The sequence below is a fragment of the Martes martes genome (assembly GCF_963455335.1).
Source record: "Martes martes genome assembly, chromosome: 7".
In the NCBI taxonomy this organism is placed as follows: domain Eukaryota; kingdom Metazoa; phylum Chordata; class Mammalia; order Carnivora; family Mustelidae; genus Martes; species Martes martes.
Genome location: NC_137894.1, coordinates 129,122,711 through 129,146,195, shown reverse-complemented (window position 1 = coordinate 129,146,195; position 23,485 = coordinate 129,122,711). Strand labels below are relative to the sequence as shown.

The following is a 23,485-nucleotide window of genomic DNA, read 5'->3' as shown; positions in this document are numbered from 1 at the left end:
GAGTATAATATGTTACGTTCATTTTAACATAGGTGTATACCTGTGAAACTTTCACAAAAATCAACATAATGAACTTATCCATAACCTCCAAAAGTTTTCTTGTGCCTCTTTGTAATTCCTCTCACCTGCCACTCCTGGCCCTTCCCTGCCTATCCCTGTCCCCAGGCAGCAATGATTTGCTTTCTGTCAAAGATTAATCTGCATTTCCTAGAATTTAGTTTAATAGAATTCTACAGATTTTTCTTTTATTTGTTGGGTCTTTCTTTTTACTTTATTATTATTTAAATTATTTTTAGATTCATGCATGTTGTATTATGTATCAGTAGTTTAATTCCATTTTATTGTTGAGTAGTATTCTGTTACAGGCATATGCCAGAATTTGCTTATTGTTCATCTGTTGATGGACAAATTGGTTGTTTCCAGGTTTTTATTACAAATGAAGCTTCTTTGAATGTTTATATACAAATTTTTGTATGACATGTACTTTCACTTCTCTTGGGTAAATACCTATTTGTGGAATGACTGGATCATATTATTGTATATGTTTAACTTTTTAAGAAACTGCCACACAGTTTTCTAGATGGTTGTACCATTTTACATTCCCATATTAAGTGTATGAGAGTTCCAGTTCCTCCACATTCTCACCAACAGTTGGTATGGCCGATTTAATTTTAACTCCTTAGGAGGTGTGTAGTGATAGCACATAGGTTTAACAGCATTTCTGTAATGACTAATGTTGAGTGTCTTTTCATGTGCTTATTTGCTGTTTGTATGTCTTTGTCAATCAAATATTTTACCCATTTTTAAATGAGGTTATTTGTTTTCTTATAAATAAGTTGTGAGAATTCTTTATATATTCTGGATATTCCTTTATTCCTAGCACTTGAGAAATGTTCCATTATCTTTTGGCTTGCATTTTTCTGGCAAGAAGCATGTGGTAATTCTTATTTTATTTTATTTTTTTTCTGTGCAGAATGTGTCTTTTTTTCCCTTCAGCCTGCTTTTAAGATGATTTCTTTATGACTCATTTTCAATAGTTTGATTATGATATATATGCCTTGGTGTCATTTTCTTCATGTTTCTCCTACTTGGATTTGTTGAGCTTATTGGTCTGTGGAGTTATCATTTTCATCAAATTTGGAAAATTTTGAGCCATTATATCTTCAATTTTTTTTTTTTTTTTTTTCTGTTTCCTTCTGCTCTCCTTTTGGGACTCGGATTTCATGATTGGCTGATTCTGATTTCATTTGGCTGATACTACACTACAAGTCTGGCCCTGCTGATTTTTTTAAGATTCTTTTTCTTTACTTTGGATGGTTTTCTGTTTCTCTGTTTCTAAATTCATTCATCTTTTTGTCTGCAGTCTCAAATCTTCTATTAATTCCATCCAATGAAATGTTCATTTCAGTTTATTTTTCAACTTTAGAATCCACTGTTTCTCTTTATATCTTCTTTTTGTTTTTTCCCATTATTTTCATGATTTTTTAGATTTTGTGCATATATTATAATACTTATGGTAGCTGTTTTTAAATCTTTGTTATTCTCTGTCATTTCTGAGTCTGTTTCTATTGACTGATTTTCCTCATGTTCCCATTTTTTCTTCACATGTACAATGATTTTTAAAAATTGGATGTTGGACATTATAAATGTATTGTTGAATTGGTTTTATTGTCTTCTTTAAATGCTTTTGAAGGGTTTTTGGCCTGATAGCTAAGTTACTTGTAGATCAGTTTAATCTTTTCCAGGCTCATTTAAAAACATTTTTTAAAAAATTTTGGTATAATTAACATACAGTGTAATATAGTTTCAGGTGTATAATGTAGTGATTCAGCAATTCTGTACATTACTCAGTTCATTTAAAACCATTTCTGTGGTTTGCTTAGGGTAGCTTTTTGTTTAGATCTAGGAAAGTTTTACTATTAACGACTCTTTGGAGATGTCTGTTAAATGAGCCCATTTAACCCAATTCAATGAAATTTCTCCATTCTGGCTGATGGGAACCAATCAGTGTGTCGCTCTGGATGAATTCTGGAAAGTACTCAGCTTATACTTTCTCTTTAATATTCTTTACCTTGTCACTTGCTCATTGCCCAGCCTGTGGACAAAATTACCCTATGACTAAGCAGATTTGTGTTCACCCAAAGACTCAGAGTCCCTTGTGATGCTTTTTCTTTTATTACTATAAGGTTGAGAATCTCTGTACTTATTTATAGTTAACATATTTCTCTTCCTCTGGTGATTGGCTTTTGATCTAGTTGGGATATTAGTGGTTCTAAGTATAGAGCTAGAACTTAGAAGAATAAAAGAAAGTACCCATTTTGTGTTTGTTTTGTTTTGAAAACCCAGCTGTTCATAGAGAAATCTTCCTTTCATCTTATAAAATATTCTATCAATGTAATTATACCTTAGAAAGACCTAGGAACACAACAGAAAGATTTTGCTTGGGTTTTCTTTCAATATGTTTTTGAAGAATTTAAATATTTACAGTTCCTAGAAAACATCTTTTAATTAATGAAAGTGGAAACCTCTACTCCTGAGTATTTCAAGAGGCAGGACCTTAACTTGCATCCCTTTTCTAAGAAATCAATTACAGGTAGTGTTGTGGTCTCTTAACAGAGTCCAGTAATGATTAGTTTGATTATACTGGTTTGATTCTGAACCAGTGGAAATAGGACAAAGACTAAGAGAGATGGAGACCAAAATATCTCCTTCTTTACTGATAAAGTCTAGGCTGGGAGATTTGATTATTATCTGTCTACAAGCAAACACACTTTTTGTGTTCAACAAAAAGTTGAACTTCTGATATGGGCAGTTTTGCATGCCCATTTGTAGGCAAGGTTAGACTGGGCTGTGCGGGAGGAGCACCTGACCTTGTAGGACCAGCAGAGGATATGTACCTCCTAAGGGGAAATTGTCTCCCAAGAGAAAAATGGGACTTGCTCATTGATGCATTTCTGTTTATTCTTCTTAAATTACCAGTCTGGTTAAGTCACTCCACCTCTCCTGGGTCTCTGAGGAAAGAGGCAGAGTTGGGCCAAGAATATTAAACGAATTGAGCTGCTGTCATGTAGGGTGGGGACAGTGTATTTATCTACTGACAAATATGCCTTTTTACTAATATATATTTATTGAGTATCAGCCAGGTGTCTAGCACTGTGCTTGCTGCTTTGGAGTATAAAACCATTATTAGATGGGACCCCTGCCCTTTGAGAGTTAACAGTGGGATAATGGAGAAATTATTTGTACATATAATAAAAAGAGCTCATTTGTATGGCTTTTCGTCATTATAATGTACTTCATGCACATCGCTGTTATTCCAATTTAATGATACAGAAAGTAAGGCTCCGTAAGGTCACGTGACTTGTCCGTGATCACACAGGGGACTTGATTCAGGTATTCTGACTCTGGATCTGACTTTTTTTCCCGCTATATCATGCTGCTTTCTGAGAAGAAAACTTTTCCTCTATGAGACAGTGTATGACAGGTCCCTCCTTGGGCATATAGGAAAAGCTAAGGTAGTTCAGACAAGGTCACTTCTCTAGTCTCAGAGCAGTCCAGTCAGGGAAGGCTTTGTGCGGCAGACTGGACTTGAGGTGCTTCTTGAAGGGTAGATTGTAGATTATTGGAGAGGGTGTGAGGAGGTGTCCAGACCATGGCAAAAGGATCACTGGAAAGTGTGGTGTGAGAGGAGTTTAAGGGAGCTTGTCTGGCCGTACAGCAGGATCAGTGTTGAGGAAACGTCTGGAGAAAGGTGAAGATACTGGTTGTGTAGCTTATCCAACTTTTGAAAGCTTGGAAGAGAAAGAGTATGCCACCCACAGTAAGCATCAAGGAGCCACTGAAAGCTCTTGAGAAATAATGATTGAAACCATGTTCTGTCACATTTTCACACCCTTTATGCATCTCCCCATTCCCAGCTTCATTTGCCCTCTCTCTTAGTTATATATGATTTTGGGCGGTGGCTTTGTTTTTGCCTTACAGTTTTATCTTCTGAATGTAGAGTGTCACTTTTTATTAATCCAAGAAATCCCATCATTTTTTCCTTTTACTTTCTAAATCAGCTCCTCCATTTATCCTTTTCATTTAATTGTATCTTCTGCTCCTCTGGTATTTTATAATTGTAATTTAAGCAACTTTCTCTTCCTTTGCCACTGTAGAGAACCGTACATTTATTTAGAAACCGTAAGTAACCTGTCCCTTCTGTGCTTGATTCATGGCTTTATTTCCATGTTTTTTTCCTTCAGCCAAACTTAAGAAATAGCCAGTTTCATTCTTTGTCTTTCAGGTCCTACCTGGAACACAAGACCTCCATGAACTATATGCTGGCAACGCGTCTCTTCCAGGACAGGTAGGGATTTGCTGATCTTGTAAATTTGCTAATCTTATAAGATCACTAGATCATGTGATAAGGAGAAGGCACATACAATAGAAGGAAAGAGGCTTTATTTAAAAAAAAAAAAAAAAAAAAGTCTTTCGTAAAACCTCTGCTACAAAGGGCCTTAGAGAAAACACAATATCATACCTATTGTTCCAGAATTCATTAACTCTTAGCACTGTGTACTGTTTCTAGAGGCCACAAATTAAACCATAACTATCTTTAAACAATCTTAACAAATGCCCTGAACTTTATTCTTCTTAAAGGAAGACCTGTACTCTGTGCCTTTTTACATTAGACACATGTCACGTTAGACACAATTTTTTTTTTAAGATTTTATTTATTTATTTGACAGACAGAGATCACAGGTGGGCAGAGAGCGAGGAGGAAGCAGGCTCCCCGCTAAGCAGAGAGCCCAATGCAGGGCTCAATCCCAGGACCCCGGGATCATGACCAAAGCCGAAGGCAGAGGCTTTAACCCACTGAGCCACCCAGGCACCCCTAGACACAATTTTAACAGACATGATCATGTATTTTTCTAGACCAGAAGAGATTAGAATAATCAGATTAAGAAAGGTAGAGCAGGGTAGTAATTCACAAAATAAATACACTAGGAGTTGTAAAAAATGACAATTTATAATCTCAATACAAGGGATATTAGGGTGGAATGATGAAAAATGGACATTGGAATTCAAATAGCACAACAATCAGGCACTCCTTAGTCCCACATACTTTTATTATCCCTAAGACATAATTGTCTTGCAGTACAGTTTAGTAATTGACTATCAAAATAAGGAACCTCAGTTATTTAGAGAAATTTACATTATATTCAGGGTATATGTACTTTTTCGCAGGATGCTTAAAACAGATACCCAGATTTCAGTCATTTCTTACAATTTCATGATCTATTATCAGGAAATATGTGCAGTTTGCCATGTCTCCCCTTAAATTTGTGGTTATTAGCATTGATGGAATAATTACACGGCTTAGCTTCTAATGAAAGAGACCTTCAGATTCACTTAGAGGACTAGAAACTCCGTTCTCTCTAAAGTTTTTCTCTCCTCCCCCACTATCGTAGAAACTTTTATAAGGCTCCTTTATATTTAAGAGTTCAGGTGTTTTACTAAGATATGTTTTATCTAGTGTGTTACTTTTCATTAGTTTGGTTTTGCAGTGGGTGAGTCGCTTGAGTCTGAAGATTTAAGTCTTCCATCTATGGAAATATTCCCCTTGATCTCTCTTTTTCCTCTCCTTGAGAACTTCTGTTAGATGAATTTTGAATCTTTTGCTATATGCTCCATGTTTTGTTTTGTTTTTACTTTTTTCTCATTCTTTTGATCTCATTGTTTCTTAGCTTTAAATTCTGGAAGGTTTCTTGAACGTTTTCTTCTAAAATTTTAAATTGATCTGCAGCCTGATCTGTTTTGTTATTCAGTACCAGACAGGCGAAGGTTGCTCAGTTTACCTTTTTAACTTTGACAAGTGCCATTTTATTTTATTTATTTATTTATTTTTTGAAGATTTTATTTATTTATTTATTTATTTGACACAGAGAGAGAGAGAGAGAGAGAGAGATATCATAAGTAGGCAGAGAGGCAGGCAGAGAGAGAAAGGGAAGCAGGCTCCCTGCCGAGCAGAGAGCCCGATGTGGGCTAGATTCCAGGACCCTGAGATCATGACCTGAGCCAAAGGCAGAGGCTTAACACACTGAGACACCCAGGCGCCCCAGCAAGTGTCATTTTAATATCCAAGAACTACTTTTGATTTCTGGCTAGATTTTAGAGTTCATGGCTATAATATTAAAATGGTTCTGGTACCATTTCAGTGTGAGCGGGTTCCCCCACAGCACTCCCCCACAGCACAATCACTTGCCTGCCTGTTTGCATCTGAGAATTCAACTCAGTTCTGGCACCATCTGCCCAGAGATTAGCATCAGATTGTGCATTTTAAGGGTTCAGGCCTACAAGACTGTGTCATTCCCCACTTCTTCCACCTTTGCCTGACTTTGAACACCTGTTAGCAAGGCCAGGTTGTCACCTGTGCTGCCAACTGACTGGCCACAGATTGGGGTTTCAAACAACCTGGTCCTGGGCCTTTAATTCAAGCACGAGTTGCAAGTCGAGGTTGTTACTTGTACTTCTGACCGACCAGCTAAAAATTGGAGGTTCCTACAAGTCTCTCCTTCCTTCCATTTGATTAATTTGCTAGAATGGCTTACAAAACTCCAAGAAACATTTTGCTTACTAGATCACTGGTTTATTATAAAAGGATTTAATTCAGGAATGGCCAGATGGAAGAGACACTGAGGGTGAGGTATGGGGAAAGGGTACAGAGCTTCCATGCCCTCTTCAAGTGTGGTAGGTTTCCCCAGATCTCCATGTGTGCCCCAGCCTGGATGCTGTCCTTTTGCATTTTTATGAAAGCATCATTACACAGGCATGACTGATTAAATCATTGGCCGTTGGTGATTGAACTCCCCATTTCCAGGCCCTCTCCCCTTCCTAGAGGTCAGTTGGAAGTTCCAACCCTTTGATCACATGGTTGGTTCCTCTGGTGACCAGCCCACATTCTGATGGTGATTCAGGGCATTCCCAAAGTCACCTCATTGGCATAACCAAAGGCACCTTTACAGTGCTTACTGCTTAGGAAGTTCCAGAGGTTTTAGGTACTCTGTGCCAGAGATGGGAATGAAGACCAAATACATATTTCTTTAATTTATTTATTTTTTAAATGTACTCATTTATTTTAGAGAGAGTGTTATATCAGTCTGGACTGACATGGACTCTGTGTTTGAGGCTCAGTCTTTCCAGCCTTGGGCTTCCCATTGAGGGAGAGGGAAGTAAACCTTTCCATGTGGGAACCATCACCAAAATGAGATAGCGTTCTCCTAGGGGGAGCATAACAATGAAGAGATTTCAGAGGTAGTAATATATGTGTTTCTTTATTAATGATTCAATAAACAAGATCACCAGTGGGTCTGATAATCACCATAATTTCAAAAGTATGATACATGTTGCAATATTTTGAGATACCAGCAACATCTCTAAAGTAATATGAAAAAAGATGTATTGGTTTTGTGGGGGGTGGTTTGGTAATAAAATCATATGAACACTGCTACAGATGGTTTCCCACATGTATATGAAAGAAATGCTAAATTTCAGTTGGAGGATTAATTTTAGCCAAATGTCTACTTTTTCACATCCACCGATGGCCAGTCTCTCCGTGTCAGCTTACTCTTTCATGCCTCCTCCTTACACACTGCTGTCCCATGGAACGGCCTTCAGTCCATCCCTAAGTTCTCCTAGCTGCATCTTTCATCCTCTCACCCAGGCTAGGAGAAGGTTCTGCAGCCCTTCCAGTCCCTCGGTGTGATCAGATTGCCACACTGCCTTATAATTGCTTGTTTACTTACTAGCCTGTCTACTTTACAGGTTGGCTTTGGAGAGTACTTTGTTACGTTCATCTTTGGCCTTGTCAGTTTCTAGAGCGTGCCACCTGGTAGGCACCCGCGCACAAACATGCACTGGAGAAATGAAATCTTATTTGTTGCAAGCCCTAACATCTTCCAGTCAGTTTGTTTCTCTTCAGTCTGAACTGATACTTTTCCTCTTGAAATCCCGTTGTATTATTGTCAGAATTACTTTCAAACTAGTTCCCTAATTATTTCTTTTCAGTTAATTTTGTTCGTCTTTCTTACCTACCCCCTCCCTCTCATCCCGCACCTGCCACCCTGCCTGGCAAACAGTATCTTACCTGCTGTCTTACAGTATGATGGCAGTTTTACCCTGGCTTCGTATTAGTAACATCTGCGGATTTTGTAAACCCTGTCGATGCTCTGGCCCCACCCCAAGGCTGAAGTATTGGTACTTCTAAAAGCTGCCGAGGTGATTGTAAGGTGAAACCATGACTGCATATTACTGGAACAAACCATTATCTGATGAGAAAGTTAAAATCATCTTGAGGCTTTCTGATGATAGGGAGACATTGCCATGAAAAGAAGACATGGGAAGGGAAAGACTAAACATTTTGAAGACCTACTTTTCACTTGATTTTCTGTAAATAGAAAATCTTGACATCGATTGCATTGGTCTCCTTCCATAATATTTTGAAATTTTTAAATGATAAATTTGAAATGATGAAGTTTTTAGATAAAGAACGGATTAAAAGGACCCAGGGGTTAGGTAAGAGGTGTGTGGTTTTAAAAGGATGACTGACACAGGAGATCCTATAGTCATGGGACTGTTCAGTGTCTTGTCTGGGGTGATGTCTACATGAATCTACACAGTGATAAAATTATACTGAGCTAAATATACACATTCACAAATGGATACAAGTAAAACTGAGGAACTTAAGAGAGAGTATGTATGTTAAATGAAAGGAAATTAAATGAGGAGAGAATGTTTTAAAAATAAAAGCTAATTTAAACATAAATGGCTTTCACATCCTGTAGTGAGAGCCCAATTCTAGTTCAAACACTATGGAGAGCATCTCTTTTTTAAAAGGTTTTTTTTTTTTTAATTGTGAAAAATCGATTTCTCCTGAGCACCCTTTTTGAACCCTATGAGGATTGAGATTGTTTTCCTTTACTAATACATAAAACAATTCGGTAAAAGCCTAAAGAAGAGCACTGGAGTCTGAGACCTAACCTCTGGGTTCCCATTTGAACCCACTAAACCTCCAGTCTTGGGTATGTCACTAAATAATCTTATCTAACCCCCTTTTTTTAATAAATGAAACTAATAGTAACCTTCTTCACATGGTGGTTGTGAAGAATAAGTTTGATTTGATTTGTAACTAAAGGTACAAATGCATGTAATTGTTATGCTCCTTTTCTAGAATCCATTTGTCCTTTCCCTTTTGTTTTTTATTGCTCTTCCCCCATGCTTATGGGACTCTCTTTTTTTCTCAATACATCTCTCTGCTTCTCCCCAAAGAGGCCTACCCTGGCATCATTCCATGTTATCCAGGAGTATGAGTGTGTGTGCACGTGTGAAGTCAGGAGAGAATACCTGACCACTCCTCTAACCCAGTTGTCCTTTCTACTTCTGTAGGGGAAACCCAAGAAGAAGCTTATTGACAGGAAGAACACGGTAACTGATTTTTAAAAGTTGAGAGATTCTTTCCATGTGCACAACGTGTGACCATGCAGGGGCTAAGCGTGATATTTTATGTAACCGTTTTTGGTTTGGCTCAGCTAGAATAGTAACATAAAAAAGTGTTTCTATTCAAACACTATTCCAAGGCAACTTTTTACAAACCAAGTTTGGGATTTATTTTTATTTTTTTATAACTACGGGAGTATCATTTGGTGGTGTGAAAGACACCAAAGTATAACTGAGATTTCAAAACTGTGTTAGAGTCATGTTAGAGTCAGATAAGTGGTTATGGTTGGCCTTGATATACTTGGGACATGTAATTCGGTGCCCTATGGGACTGAGCAGAACTGCTCCCAGTTTGCCACAGAACTGAAAGTATGCAGAACACCTGTGACTCTTCACTCTGGTGGAGGAGAGAAGGGTCTCATAGAAGGGCTGGGGTGGCCTTGTCCAACCAAAGACCAGACCCCCAACAGCTCTTAAACCTAAGCATACAACCGCCCTAGCCTGAGACCTTACATACATCCCCTTTGTGCTGTGCCTCTTTAGAAATCAAAATGGCAACAAGGAGAAAGAGACATCTTGTATCTAGCATTTAGTTTTAGATTTAAGGATTAATGAAGATAAACCTGGTTTCTCATCAAAACCCCTTGAAGCATAAATCTAATTTTTGTTTAAAGAAGGATAACATGTTTTATTTAAAGAAGGGAAAACTGGGGAAAGTCAAGTTTGTAACTTCCAAATGGAAGCCCCGGTAAATTTATAAGTTTCCTCCAGTTTTTAGTCAAAGAAAATGCTTCCTGGAGTGTATTGCTATGAATTTGGCAATTAGATAAAAACGAAACAAAAGGAAAAGGTCTTAAGACTATTTAAAAGTCAGTGGGTTCTGGCCTTTCTTTGTTTCTGACACTCATTTTATATTACCTTCAGGAGTTTTTTGGTGGCATAGAGATAGAAGCAAAGGAAAGCTGGCATATGGCTGACATATGGCAGACCATGTACTGTTGCATGAAATACATCATAATACATTTAAAAAGATAAAATCATAAACTGCATGGTCTTTGACCATAGTGGAATTAGAAAGCAGTAACAACAGAAAAATCTCCAAATATTTGGAAATTCACACATTTCAAAATAATCCATGGATCAAGGAAGAAATGAGGGAAATTGGGAAGTATTTTAAATTGATTAATAATAAAAATATAACATTAAAATGTGTAGTATGCACTGAAGGAGTGTTTTGGGAGAACTTTATAGCTTTTTAAATGCCTATATTAGAAAACAGAGGACTAAATAACTGACCTAATGTTTCATTTTATGAAACCAGATGAAGAAGGGTAGCCCAGCATAAGTAGAAGAAAGGAAATAATAAAGGGTAGGAATCAATTAAATAAAAGACAAACAATAAGTAATACCAGTAAAATCTAAAATTGTTCACTGATAAGATAGCAGAATTGATGAACTCTTACATAGATTGATCTAGTGAAAAGAGAGAACACTAATTACCAGTATCAGATAGGAAAGAGGAAAATAATTTACAGACCCTACAGACATAAAAAGGATGTTAAGGGAATATTATTAACAACCTTATTCTACAACTTTGATGACCCAGATGAAATGGCTGAATTCCTTGGGAGGGAACACTTAGCAAAACTGACACAAGTTGAAATAGAAATTTTGAATAGCCCAATATCTATGCAGAATATTGAATTCGTAATTAATAAACCTTGTGACAAAGAAAATTCCGAGCCCAGTAGTTTCACTGGTAATTTCTTTCAAGCATTTGAGGAAGAACAGCACCAATCTTACATGAACTCTTTCAAAAATACAGAAAGGGACACTTCGCAATTCATTTATGATGTCCTCATTAACTATGACATCAAAACCTTGTCTTTGTCAAGACATCTTTAAAAAGAAGAAAATTACAGGCGTGACATAGACATGACATAGACACCAAGTTTCTTCAAAGATTTTTAGCAAATTGAATCCACCAGTATAAAATAGGGTAATACACATGACCAAGTGAGGTTTTTCCTAGTAGTACAAAGTTAGTTTAACATTTGAAAATTGGTATTATTCACCATGTATAAAGAAGAATTAGGTGATCATTTTTTAAGATGCAAAAAAAGCATCCGATATAATTCACATTTATGAGAAAAACTCTTAGCAAGTCAGGAGTAGAAGGGAATTTCTCCATCTGGTAAAGGCCTTGTGTGAAAAATCTATTGCTAATATCATACTTAATGGCAAAATATTAAAAGTGTCCTTCTATATTTGTAGTATAGCAAGATGTCCACTCCTGGCATTTGTAAGCACTTTATACTAGAAGTCATCCCAAGCTGTACAATAAAGCAAGGGGTGGAGAGTGGGGGAGAAAAGGCATACAGACTGGAAAGGAAGAAATCAAATGTCTTTAGTCTTAGATGACATGATCTGGTTAATAGGAAATCCTAAAGCCTCCACAGAATAACTACGAGAATAGCTAAGTGCTCTTAGCAAAGATACATGGTCAATATACTAAAATCTATGGCATTTTAACATACTAGCAGTAAATAAAAATTTTAAATTTTGTTTATAGTAGCATTTGAAAATAGGAAATTCTTAGGGATAAATTTTACAAACTATGTTCAATACTTATACAGTAAAAGCTTACTAAATATTACTGAAAGAAATGAAAGAAGCCTGAAATAAGTGGGGAGATAAGTGATATACATGGATTAGAAGACTCAATATCACCAAAAAAAGTTCATTCTCTCCAAATTGATCTAAAGATCTGGTGCAATCCCAATCATTATTCCAGTAGATTTTTTTTTTTTTTGTAGAAATTGACTATATTTTTTTTCATCACCAGCAGAAAATAACTTAAAAAAATTTTTTTAATGTGGAAATACAAAGGACTTAGAATATCCAAAGTAATCTTGAAAAAGACTTAGGGTAACTGACTGAAAGAAAGACTATAATGCTGTAGTAAGCAAAACTGTGGCAAGCCAATCAGTGGAACAGAATCAAGAGTCCAAAAATAGTCCTATATTTATATGGTCATTTGACTTAATCAAAGGGCCCAAAGTCCAATGAGGAAAGAGAACTTTTTTTTGTTAACATATAATGCATTGTTTCGGGGGTATAGGTCTGTGATTCATCAGTCCTACACAATTCACAGCACTCACCATTGGAAACTTTTTTAAGAGATGATTTTATTCAGGCTATCATAATAAGAGAAATGTTCATTGTTTTCTTTTGTTTTGCTTCTTGGTGTTTTTTTGTTTGTTTGTTTGTTTATTTTTAGAGAGAAAGAGTGGGGGTAGGGGAGGAGCAGAGGGAGAGAGAGAAAATCTTAACCAGGCTCCACCCCCCAGCATGGAGCCCAACACGGAGCTCAATCTCACGACCCTGAGATCATGACCTTAGCCAGAATCAAGAGTTGGAGGATCAGCTGACTGAGCCACCAAGGCGCCCCGAAAGGAAACTCTTTTTAACAAGTAGAGCTGGAACTGGATATCGTGCTCTTAAAAATGAACCTCAACCCCTATCTCCCAGAAAAATAAGTGATGATTCATAGTCATAAACATAAAAGCTATTACTATAAAACTTCTTGAGGAAAATCTAGGAAAATATCTTTGTGATTTTGGGCTTGGCCAAAGTTTTCAGGCAGGACACAGAAAGCAATACCCAAAAAGGAAAAAATGATAAGCTAGATTTCCTCAAAATAAAAAACTTTTGCTTATCATCACATACTGTGAGGAAAGTGACTAGGCAAGCCCTAGACTGAGGGCAGATACTCACAAACAAAGGACCGGAATCTAGGAAACATAATGAGCTCCTCCCGCTGAAGAATTAGAAGACAATTAATCAACCCTTTTACAAATGGATGAAATATTTGAACAGACACTACCAAAAGAAGGTGTGTGAGTAGCCAATACGGTTGTGAACATGTGCTTAACATTAGATACCAGAGAATTGCAAATTAAAATCGTGAAATACCACTAAACATCCAGCAGAGTGGCTAAAATTCTGTCATCATGTTGCACACTTTAAATGTCTTAAAATTTTATTTGTCAGTTACAGCTCAGGAAAGCTGGGGGTGGGGGGTGCAGAGCCCAAGTAAACGACATCAGATGGTGAGGGCGTGGAGCTGATGGGAGTCTGATAAGTTGTCGTTGGCAGCATAACCTTGTACAAGCACTTGAGAAGGAGCCTGCCAGTTTGTTAGCCTAGAAAGCGCCATGCTGAGATCTTTACCCAGAAGGAATGAAAAACATAACCACAGAACGACTTGGTACAGAAATCTTCCTAGCAGCTTTATTCATAATATTCCCAAACTGGAAACAACCTAGGGGGTCCAACAACCAGAAAGTGGGTAAACTGTGGATTATTCATAGAGTGGACTAATCCTCCACGATAAAAAGGCATAAATATGGATACACACAGCACAGATGAACCTCAAAAACATGCAGAATGAAAGGAGACCTACACACAAGAGTTCTCACTGAATAATTCCATTTGTATGAAGTTCTAGAACAGGCAAACCCAATGAAAATGTGATGAAAAATTTAAGACAAGTGGTCTCCTTTAAGAGTGTGAGGGGGAGGGATTGACTAGGAAGAGGCCTGAGAACTTTCTGAGGGGGTAGTAACATCAGAGTTCAGGTTATATAGTTCTAGGCATTTGTCAAAACTCATCAATGGGCATTTGATTGGGAATTTCACTGTATGTAATGTTTAGCTCACCAAAAAAGAAAACAAAAGCAAAAAACAAAAACACCAAAACACCAAAAGCCCTGTAAAACAAATACTGAACTCCAGCGACTTAATGATGTGCGCGTTAAAGCATTTAGGAGTAAATTGCACTGACTTCTGTGTATAACTTTGAAATGCTTTAAAAATTAGATGGATTGATGGTTGAATAGAAGAAGAGATGGTTGGATATATGTGCTGAAAGAAATATAGCAATATATTCATGGCAGAAACTAAGCTGTGGGTACATGGATGTCTGCTGTCCTATTCTTAAAACTTTTCTATTTGTGTAAATATTTTCATAATAAGAAGTTGGAAAAATAAAATGAGGTAGATGTAGCTAAAAGGTATCGCAGCTTATTTATACAGAATTCAGTTGTCTATTCAAAAATATTAATGGTATGTCATCTGTGTGCTGGGCAGTCTCATGGGCATCTCTGATCCAGTAGTGGTCAAGACAAGACAAGCATGGTCCTTACCCTCATAGAACCCTAACTGTGTTTATCAGAAGTGTTTATCATACTTTCTCCATCATTCCCTACCTCCAACCCTTGTACTACTTGAATTTATTGCTCTGCTCATGGTTTCTTAGAAGCTCACAATTGTTACTTTAAAATGTTAGATTTGTTTCATTTTCCTTATTATTTAATTGGCTAAATATCTATTGTCACGACCATATGTGTGCAGTGGGGGGAGGGGGAGTGCAGTGTTCTTTTTTGGGGACAATGGTAAGCTAGGTTTGGAGTATTTTTATTAATTTGCTTCTGGTTTCTGCCCCAGTGTGTCAGGACCATCCCTATTCTTGGCCCAGTTTCCTGCTCTAGAGAGAAAGTTTCTAGGAGACTCACTGTCCAGTTTATCCACTCAGAAATCCCTAAAACTCCTGCATAGATCAAAAGACACAGCCTTTCCATCATTATCAGAGATTGAAAACTCCCAGAGAAAAGATGATGATTCCTTGACCTCAAAGGGAATACACTTTGAATTCTAGGGAGTTCAGTTCTCTGAGAGAATTCATAGCCAACCAGTTAGATCTTGAGTTCTGAGTATACACAGTCAGCTGCCTGCTTTCAGACACTGATATGGATACTTCTTTCCTGACCCAATGACCAAGATCCCTCTCTCTCTGCTGACCTGGTTACCTCTGCCTGCATGGTACTTTCCCTGCCCTTGTTTGAACTGGGCCTAATACCAGTTACTTCCCTAACTTACGTTTTATCTTACTTTAATGCCTAATGTAGCTGCTGCCATCCCCTTCCCAGCGTGATTGAGCTTGGCTTTGTCCAACATATGTTACTTTTCCTTGTTTGTGCCTCTGACTCTTAACTCCTGACCTGCACTCAACATCTGGAGATGCCCTATCATTTTCCCCATCCCATCCCTCTTAACTAAGTAGACCCTAAGAGAGGAGTTCCTCTTGTTGGAATGCTTGAGACTTGGTGTGTCTCTGGGCCTTGGTAACTTTCCTAGGACCACTTCCCCCATAAGTCTTAGCTCTGTGCCACCATATTCACAGGTATCAGCTGTCCCTCCCCTCATCTCAACCTCTGCTAAATCTGTATTTATTAAGAACTATATACATTAGAATAATATTTGTATAAGTCTGAGTAAATTATAATGAATAACAATAAAACAAATACCTCTAGCCACCACCCAGCTTAAGAATTAAAGTGTTACCAGTGTTGCCCAGTCCTCCGTGTAAGGTTTTGGGTAGCACTCGTATGGGCCCTGATGTAAATAGTCAGCCAGTATGACTGAATACTTAAAAACACTTAAATGCTGTCTTCAGGTATATTTTTGTTTGACAAATTCAGACAGGCCATTAGTGAAGTTTTCATGTAGATTCCAGTTTTCCCATTTATCTGCCAAACCTTGTAGAATTCACTAGAGGTACCATATCCATCCTGTCGTCATTACAGAATTCTGTCAAGCTTAGCCTTGGAATAAAGGAGAGAACTCTCTGAAGACTGTAGCTACCATCTGGTTTTTTCCCATAGACTAGCTGCTGACGGAACCCCAGAACTGAAGGTAGAGAGTATGAATTCAAAGGCCAAACTGCATGCTGCCCTCTATGAGCGGAAGCTCCTGTCTTTGGAGGTGCGAAAACGTCGACGACGGAGTGGCAGACTGAGGGCAATGAGGCCAAAATACCCAGGTACCTGCTGGTGAGCTTACGCCAAACTCCACTGACCAGGTCTTGCCATTCTGAGTTAATCGGCTTCTTAAGTAATACTCAATGAATAAGAACCTTCCTGATCACATCTGCTTAATTTTTTTGTATAGTCTTTTTCTCCGAAACTGAATTTCAGAAGGATTATACGTTTTTAAACCTTCCATTCTGTGATATTTGTACTGAAGAATAACGGAAGCATACATGTTTTTGGCTTTTGCTCTTACTTCAGCATCATATAAGTAGCTGGTACTCTAGAAATACTTGAGGTATAAAAATATAAAGAAATGCTTTAGCTTAAGTTTAATGGAATCCTGAGCATCATTATTCAGCTTTTTTATGATGAGGTATTAAGTCTAGTTCACCCCATGACATTGCTGAATGGTATAAATATTTTAACCATGAACAGATAGACAAGGAGGAATTTCTTTCCCAGATAATCTCATTTTTAGGTCTATTTGTCACTGACCCTTCCTCTCCTCCTCTTCTCCTCCCCTCCTTTGTTGAGCACATGTATTCAGCACGTTAGTCACTAGGGCTACATCAATGAATAAAAAAGATAGGTCCCTTGTCCTCACAGACCTGCCAAGTGGGTGAAAGAGAAAGATAACGAATAAACGTAGGATAAAAAGATATTCCCCTGCTCTGTGTATCTCCGTAAAAGGTGCCCTTCTAGAAACCTCTAACACACTGTCGAGATTACGTAGATATTTGCCTGAAGTTGTGAGAGAGCCATTGCTATTCTCCTGAGAAATATGAGCTCTAATGCAGTTGGGTTTTTAGAGTGCGAAAGGCTGGAGAGTGATGTGTATGCTGTTCGTTTTGTGCCTCTTTTGTGGTCTGACTTAGAGATGGGTTTTTACTAAAAAGATGGAAGGAAGGTATTGGGAGAGAGGAAAATTTAATCCTTTTTTCAGCAACATTAGTGATTCTCCGCATTTAGTGATCACTCAGCCAGCCGAAATGAATGTTAAAACTGAGACAGAGAGTGACGAGGAGGAAGAAGACGCGTTAGACAATGAAGATGAAGAGCAGGAGGCTTCCCAGGAGGAATCCGCAGGGTCCCTTGGAGAAAATCAAGCCAAATACACCCCCTCATTGACTGTTATGGTAGAAAATTCGCCCAAAGAAAATGCCATGAAAGTTTCTGAATGGAATAATAAAGGTGAACAGTGCTGCAAAATGGAGACTCAGGAGCCAGAGCCTAAATTTAACCTGATGCAGATTCTACAAGATAACGGCAATCTTAGGTATGTACCTTTGGTAATTATGATAATAAAACTGATAACTTGCATTGTGTACCAGGTACCGTGCTGGTGGCTTTGAGCCATTTTCCTTTTCTTACAGCATCCCTGGGAGGTAATGACCGTGATTTTATTATTATTGTTACTGTTAAGGAAACTGAGCCTTAGAGAAGTTGCTTGTCCAAGGTATAGAGCTGTGATCCAAAACCCATGACTCACGGGACCAGCAAATGTTTGTTGGTTTGAATGTCAGTCACTATAAGTGCAGAGTTCAAGTGGCTCATGGTTTAATGTAGGGATACTCACCGGGCAGGGGCCCCAATATGGACAAAGTGCTCTTAGGACACAGAGAGAGGAGTGACTGGCCCTTCCTGGGAAGGCAAGAGGGACATTAGGGAGGTGGCAATATTTGAACCAGGCTGTAGCTGATGAGCAGGGATGCCAGGAGGGCTGGGAGGTGGCAGCTGTGTGTTGGAGTATCCGTAGGGGAAAGAAAGGCAGAGAGATGCGATGGTTTGGTCAAGTCATTCAGCCCCTCAACAGCGGTTTATTGAACACCTGCTTTGTGCAGGAATTGTGCTAGGCTATATAGTTATGCGGAGAAAAAGGTTCAGTGAGAGATAAGGCCGAATAAATGGATGTCATTTGATTATAAAGTGTTCTAAGAGGAGCTGGGACTATATTTTCTAGATGGATAATTTTAAAGCTGATGAATGATATGGTCAGATCTTGATTTAGAAGGTAAATTCTGGGTGCATTGTGGGTCAGTGATTGATAAGAGGAGAATGAAAAGCAGGAAGGTGAGTTAGCGCCTGTCGTAGTAGTCCAGAGCCAGAAAGTGAGGCCTTGACCAGAGCCATGGCTACTGGAATGGAGAGAATGGGATGGACCGAATGAAATTTGCAGTCAGTCAATATGAGGAGCATAGGAGTTGGTTTCAGGATAGAAGTATGTTTCACTTGGGACACAGTGCGGAAGGGCTCTGGGATGAAGTTGTTCAGTGGATAGGTGAAGTTTGAAGGTCAGAGTTGAACAGAACTGGGCAATTGGGAATGTTAGAGTGGGTGAGCTTGTCCGATTCACTTTAGTCCAGCAAGCACAGACAGGAGAAAAGGAGGAGCATTGAGTTTAATAGTAACAAGATAGGAACCAGCAGTTAAGAGAGGTAGGCATCAGCCTGGGAGGAAGGGAGTGTGGTAAAAGCTCCAGAATGAGAGTTCCAAGCTGTAGTGTGCCTCAGACAGCCCGAGAGAGCACGCAGGGTGAGAAGAGACTCCTGCATTTTTGACGCAGGGTCAACTTGTGAGTTGTGAGAAATTGTGAGTTGTGGAAATAAGAAAGCAGGTGCAAGCCAACTTTTTCAGAGGATTTGGCAGTGAAAGGGAGTTGAGAACGCATCAGCGAGAGCAAGCGAAGAGAAAAGGTTTTTTTTTTTTTTTTTTTTTTTTTTTTAAGATGGGGATTCTGGAGTGTATTTATAGACTAGGGGAAGAAGGGTTTGATGGAAAGAGCATTAGGGGCACCTGGGTGGCTCAGTCAGTTAAGCATTTGACTCTTGATTTTGGCTCAGGTCATGATCTCAAGGTTGTGAGATCGAGCCCTCCATCAGGCTCCCCACTCAGAGCACACTCTCCTTGAGAGTTTCTCTCCCCCTCCACCTTCCCCTGGCTCATGCGCTCTAAATAAATAAATAAATAAATTTGTTAAAAAACAAACAAACGAGGATTAGAGATGCAGAAATGGATATATTGATAAGAAGGGCCCTAAAGGAAGGTGAAAAGAGGCCACTGGAGGGCTATCTCTTACTGTAAGTCAGAAAGAAAGCACTGGGATGAATGCAGTAGTTAGAAGTTAAGCAGGTAAGAAGGTTAAGTATTTATGCATTTTGGCCTTTATAAGTTAGAGGTCAGTTCTTATATTGCAAGGCTGGTGGGTAACATTTGGGTTTCAGGAAAGTGGGGAGATCAAGTTAAGGTTTGGAACAGTGTCCATGGAGGATAGCAGTAGTTTTGTTCAGTGGAGACTACACCAAACTGTCCGAAGACCTGGATGCTCGCTTTTTAGGGCTCACTGACAGACTGTGTGATCATGGGCTGCTTTGAGAGCTTCTCCACGCCTCAGTTTCCTTTTCCTTTAGGCCAAGGTATGGGGTTAAACAAATGTTTTTCAAACTGTGCTTTCTGGAGGGGAAAAAAGATTCCACTGAATTGAAATAGAACATTTGAAAACCACTGGACTATATTCTAAGGCCCTTTCCAGCAATAACATTCTACTTAGCTGTTGTAGAAATAAATTATTTCTTCATAAATCTCAGGGATCTGACTTGCAGTGAGTAAACTGTTGTAGTTGCTTGGTGTGTTAATGCAAATCAGTGGTTTTCAGACTCTGTTGCCTGGAGCTACCCATCATTCCGTGGGGCATCTCCGTGGCTACTGAGGGGGTCTCAGGGAGGTCATGGCAAGGATTCGAGACTCTCAGCCTTTAGTTGTGTAATTTTTATACTGAGGATCCATATAAGCTTAATTTAAAAAAAAATGGGGGTTTCTTTGGTATAAATCATTCTAGTTTTCATCCTTTCATCTTTTTGGGTTTGTTGCGTGTGACTAGCTGACCAATGTGTACAGTACCTTAGGGCCAGTCCCAGAATGAACAAACCCAGGTTGTTTCAAGAAGGTTTATAGAAATGAAAAACACAGTACTTGTTCATTTGATTTGTGGCAATGATTTGCAACAAAATAATGGTTGAAATCTCAACCCCCAAGTGATAATTCCCTTATCCAAAAGACCATTATGTTTTAGCATTAGAGGAATAATTAATAAAATCAGGTTTTCTGCACTTTGGAGATGTCTGAAACATGCCATTTCTACCTCATTCGATAGCAAGTGAATTTGTGGACCAAAATTAAGAATCTCTTTCACTTGTTCTGTCTTGAAAATAATCTATTGTGGAGAGAAGGCTTATGGGAATGGTTGAGGGGAAAGTGGCATGTGGTCTCCAGGTGAACAAGAGTGTAAGTGTTGACCTTATTGAGAAACATTTGAAAATCTAAATTTGTTTTTTCAAAATCATTGTACTCCCATAAACTGTCCCCATTAGTAAAAAAGATGTAGCCTGACTTCTATTTTATGCTCTGAAGATCTTCTGTATTAAACTCTCATGAGCAAATCTGCTTCTCAACCTGATTCCCCTCCCCTTCAGTCCCTCCGCCACAAACACAGAAGTTAGACCTAGATCCTCTTACGATATCCACTTCCCTCTGGATAAGTCCTTCATCCTAAATGTGGAGGAGCAGTGAGTAGAAAGCATTCAGTGATTGCATGTGTGAGGACTGTAAACAAAGTTTGTGTTGGGCCCTAATCTTCGCTGATGTAATTTTGGCTGTAGTGTCAGAAGGCCGATCAGCTGAAGTAACCAAAATCTGTCCTGAAGGAAAACAGATCTGCTACAATTAGCAGCTGAAGTGAAAATCATCAGTGTGTCTCTGGTATTTCTGCCTTCTAAGCCATAGCTTGAACAGATTTCCTTATTTCCAGCCTAGCCCACCAAGCAGAAATGTGCTGGGTTTTTCAGCGACGTCGCTGAGGTGCTCATTACTATATGTAAAGATTTCTTTTTCCCACTGAACATCTGGGCCTGTCCTAGCCTGTCAGTTCATCTATGCCAAACTCTGTTGGACCTCACTCATTTGTTCTGGGCTCCAGCCATTCCTGTCTTGTAGTTGAGAAAAGCATGACCTTAAAAATTTGGTCTCAAAAGTTTCTTTGTAGGATTTATCTATTTCCTGCGTTGGAGGCCTTTGCACACCAGAAATATTAGTTGCCATAGCAAAAGCATACTTTTGCCCCAACTGATAAGTATATAAGGGCCTCCATGTTCTTGTGAAGATTCAATACTTTTCCTGTCCATTTCCCCCAAGGAAGTTGTTGAAAAGTTCAGAGATAAGGGAAAAGAGTAGGAAACCTGATTTCCTATTCTTGTTTGATTTTTTTCCTCCCATGGTAATAATAGAGAAACTAAATAGGATTCTTTAATAGAAAAAAAAAAACTCATATACTCTGTAGAAGGATCTTTATAGTCATATGGTTGCATGATGGGCTTCATTTGTCTCAGCCATCCTAACAGGATGATTGTCACAGTCCACTTTGAGTGAAGCAAGTGCATATTTGGTAGGCTTACCATTCTGTCTCATAACAACTATGTTGTTTTGGATTTCTATAGCAAAGTGCAGGCCCGAATAGCATTCTCTGCCTATCTCCAGCATGTTCAAATTCGCCTGATGAAAGACAGTGGAGGTCAAACGTTCAGTGCCAGTTGGGCCGCCAAAGAGGATGAACAGATGGTAAGACTCTTCTTGCTGGAACTTTTTTACTTGCCCTGTTTCTTTTCTTCTTTTTCTTCTTCCTCTTCCCCCTCCCTCCACCCCCCCCCCCAACCGATTAGGGTAAAGAGCAATATATTCTTCTGGTGAAAGAGTTGTTCCACACTATAGATTACAGATTTTCCTTACTTTAATGTGATGTAAATCTTTGATCTGGGGCCGCATTCATCACACCATGTTGAGGGCATCAGTTTATTTTATCCTAAAAATGGAAATTGGTTGCTCATTAGATGTCAGGCCCTGTCCAAAGCCCTCAAAAAGAACAGGAATTTAGAACCCTTTAACTCTGCCATTTTCCCATTGCATTAACTCTTGGACGTAGGCGCCGTCATCCCATTTTGTAGCCAAGGTAACAAAGACCAAGAGCAGGAATGTAATTTGCCTCTTGTCCCACAGCTTGTGTGGGGTGAGACTGAAACTTGCACTCACAGGTTACGATTGTACAGTATTTGCTCTTCCCTTGTTTCCATGCATCACAAGCGTTTGTTCTCTGTCCTGAGGGGGTCGGGTCAGCCCCGTGAAAGTCAGCACTTTATCGTTGACTCTCTGAGAACATACCGTCCTCCATTTTAACATTAATTCTCTACTAGTTGAAGTTTTATAAAGTTGTAGAAACAAACTGTGTAGTAATTTTCACTATCAGTCATTTGAACATGCCTAGGATTTAGTATTCTAGCAAGGTGTTTCTTTTTGAATTGGAAGGAGAGGGAACTTCATGCTTTTCGTAAGGTCAACACTTACAGAAGAATCCACAGCCCTTTCCATAGCCTTTGACCACAGGGATCTGTCACCCACAAGAGAGAGACCTTTAAAGCTTGAGAAAGCTGCATCCTTTGTCCAACTCAGTGGTGACCCTACCATAATTTTCAGTTCTCCACATACAAGAAGCATACGACGTGCCAGGCTTGTTATAAAAACACGATGGAAGTCCCAGAAAACAACTTGTGAATTTAAAGGAGCCAGTACAACCCAGAGATAAAACCTTGTGTGTTGTGAATAATCCTTCAACCATCAGTGGAAAATGTTAGCTCTGCTCTTTCCAAGTGGAAAATTGAAACTGCCTTTTTGAGAGTCAATTTGTCTGCTCCACGGTGAAAAAATAATGTTTTAATGTAATAACTTAAACCACCCTATAGTAAAGACAGCAGAGTAGAACCGTGAAATCCAACCTGTGGTTATGAGGCTGTTCCTTCATGCTGGAGTAAATTGGCACCAAAGAACAATGAACCAAAATCACATTCAGGAATAAAAAAAAAAATGCTCAGAATAGAATAACGCCTGCAAGCGCTGGCTTGGAACTCACACAGGATTTGGGGGCAGTGGGGGGTTACAAGACTACTTAGGATCATCACCGTAAAACTTAATACCAGTTCTGTGCATTCCTGTTTGAAAATCTAGCTGGAGAGCACACCCTAAGCCCTCCCTTCCCTGATAACTGCATCAGGGGCGGTCTTGACAGGGAAGGTAAGGGTTAGAATTGTCTTCTCT

At 38.9% G+C, this 23,485-nt stretch overlaps 1 protein-coding gene across 1 annotated transcript in view; it reads left to right on the top strand.

Moving 5' to 3' along the window:
* Positions 1 to 23,485, top strand: part of TTLL5 (tubulin tyrosine ligase like 5) — a gene marked incomplete at its 5' end in the record, with an annotated part of 276,857 nt that overhangs the window by 77,419 nt on the left and 175,953 nt on the right. Inside the window, 5 exons of the mRNA XM_080807502.1 lie at positions 4,286 to 4,348; positions 9,427 to 9,465; positions 16,202 to 16,369; positions 17,292 to 17,624; positions 21,838 to 21,958. Of these exons, the coding sequence (XP_080663628.1) occupies positions 4,286 to 4,348; positions 9,427 to 9,465; positions 16,202 to 16,369; positions 17,292 to 17,624; positions 21,838 to 21,958 (724 nt within the window). The remainder of the gene's footprint in view (positions 1 to 4,285; positions 4,349 to 9,426; positions 9,466 to 16,201; positions 16,370 to 17,291; positions 17,625 to 21,837; positions 21,959 to 23,485) is intronic.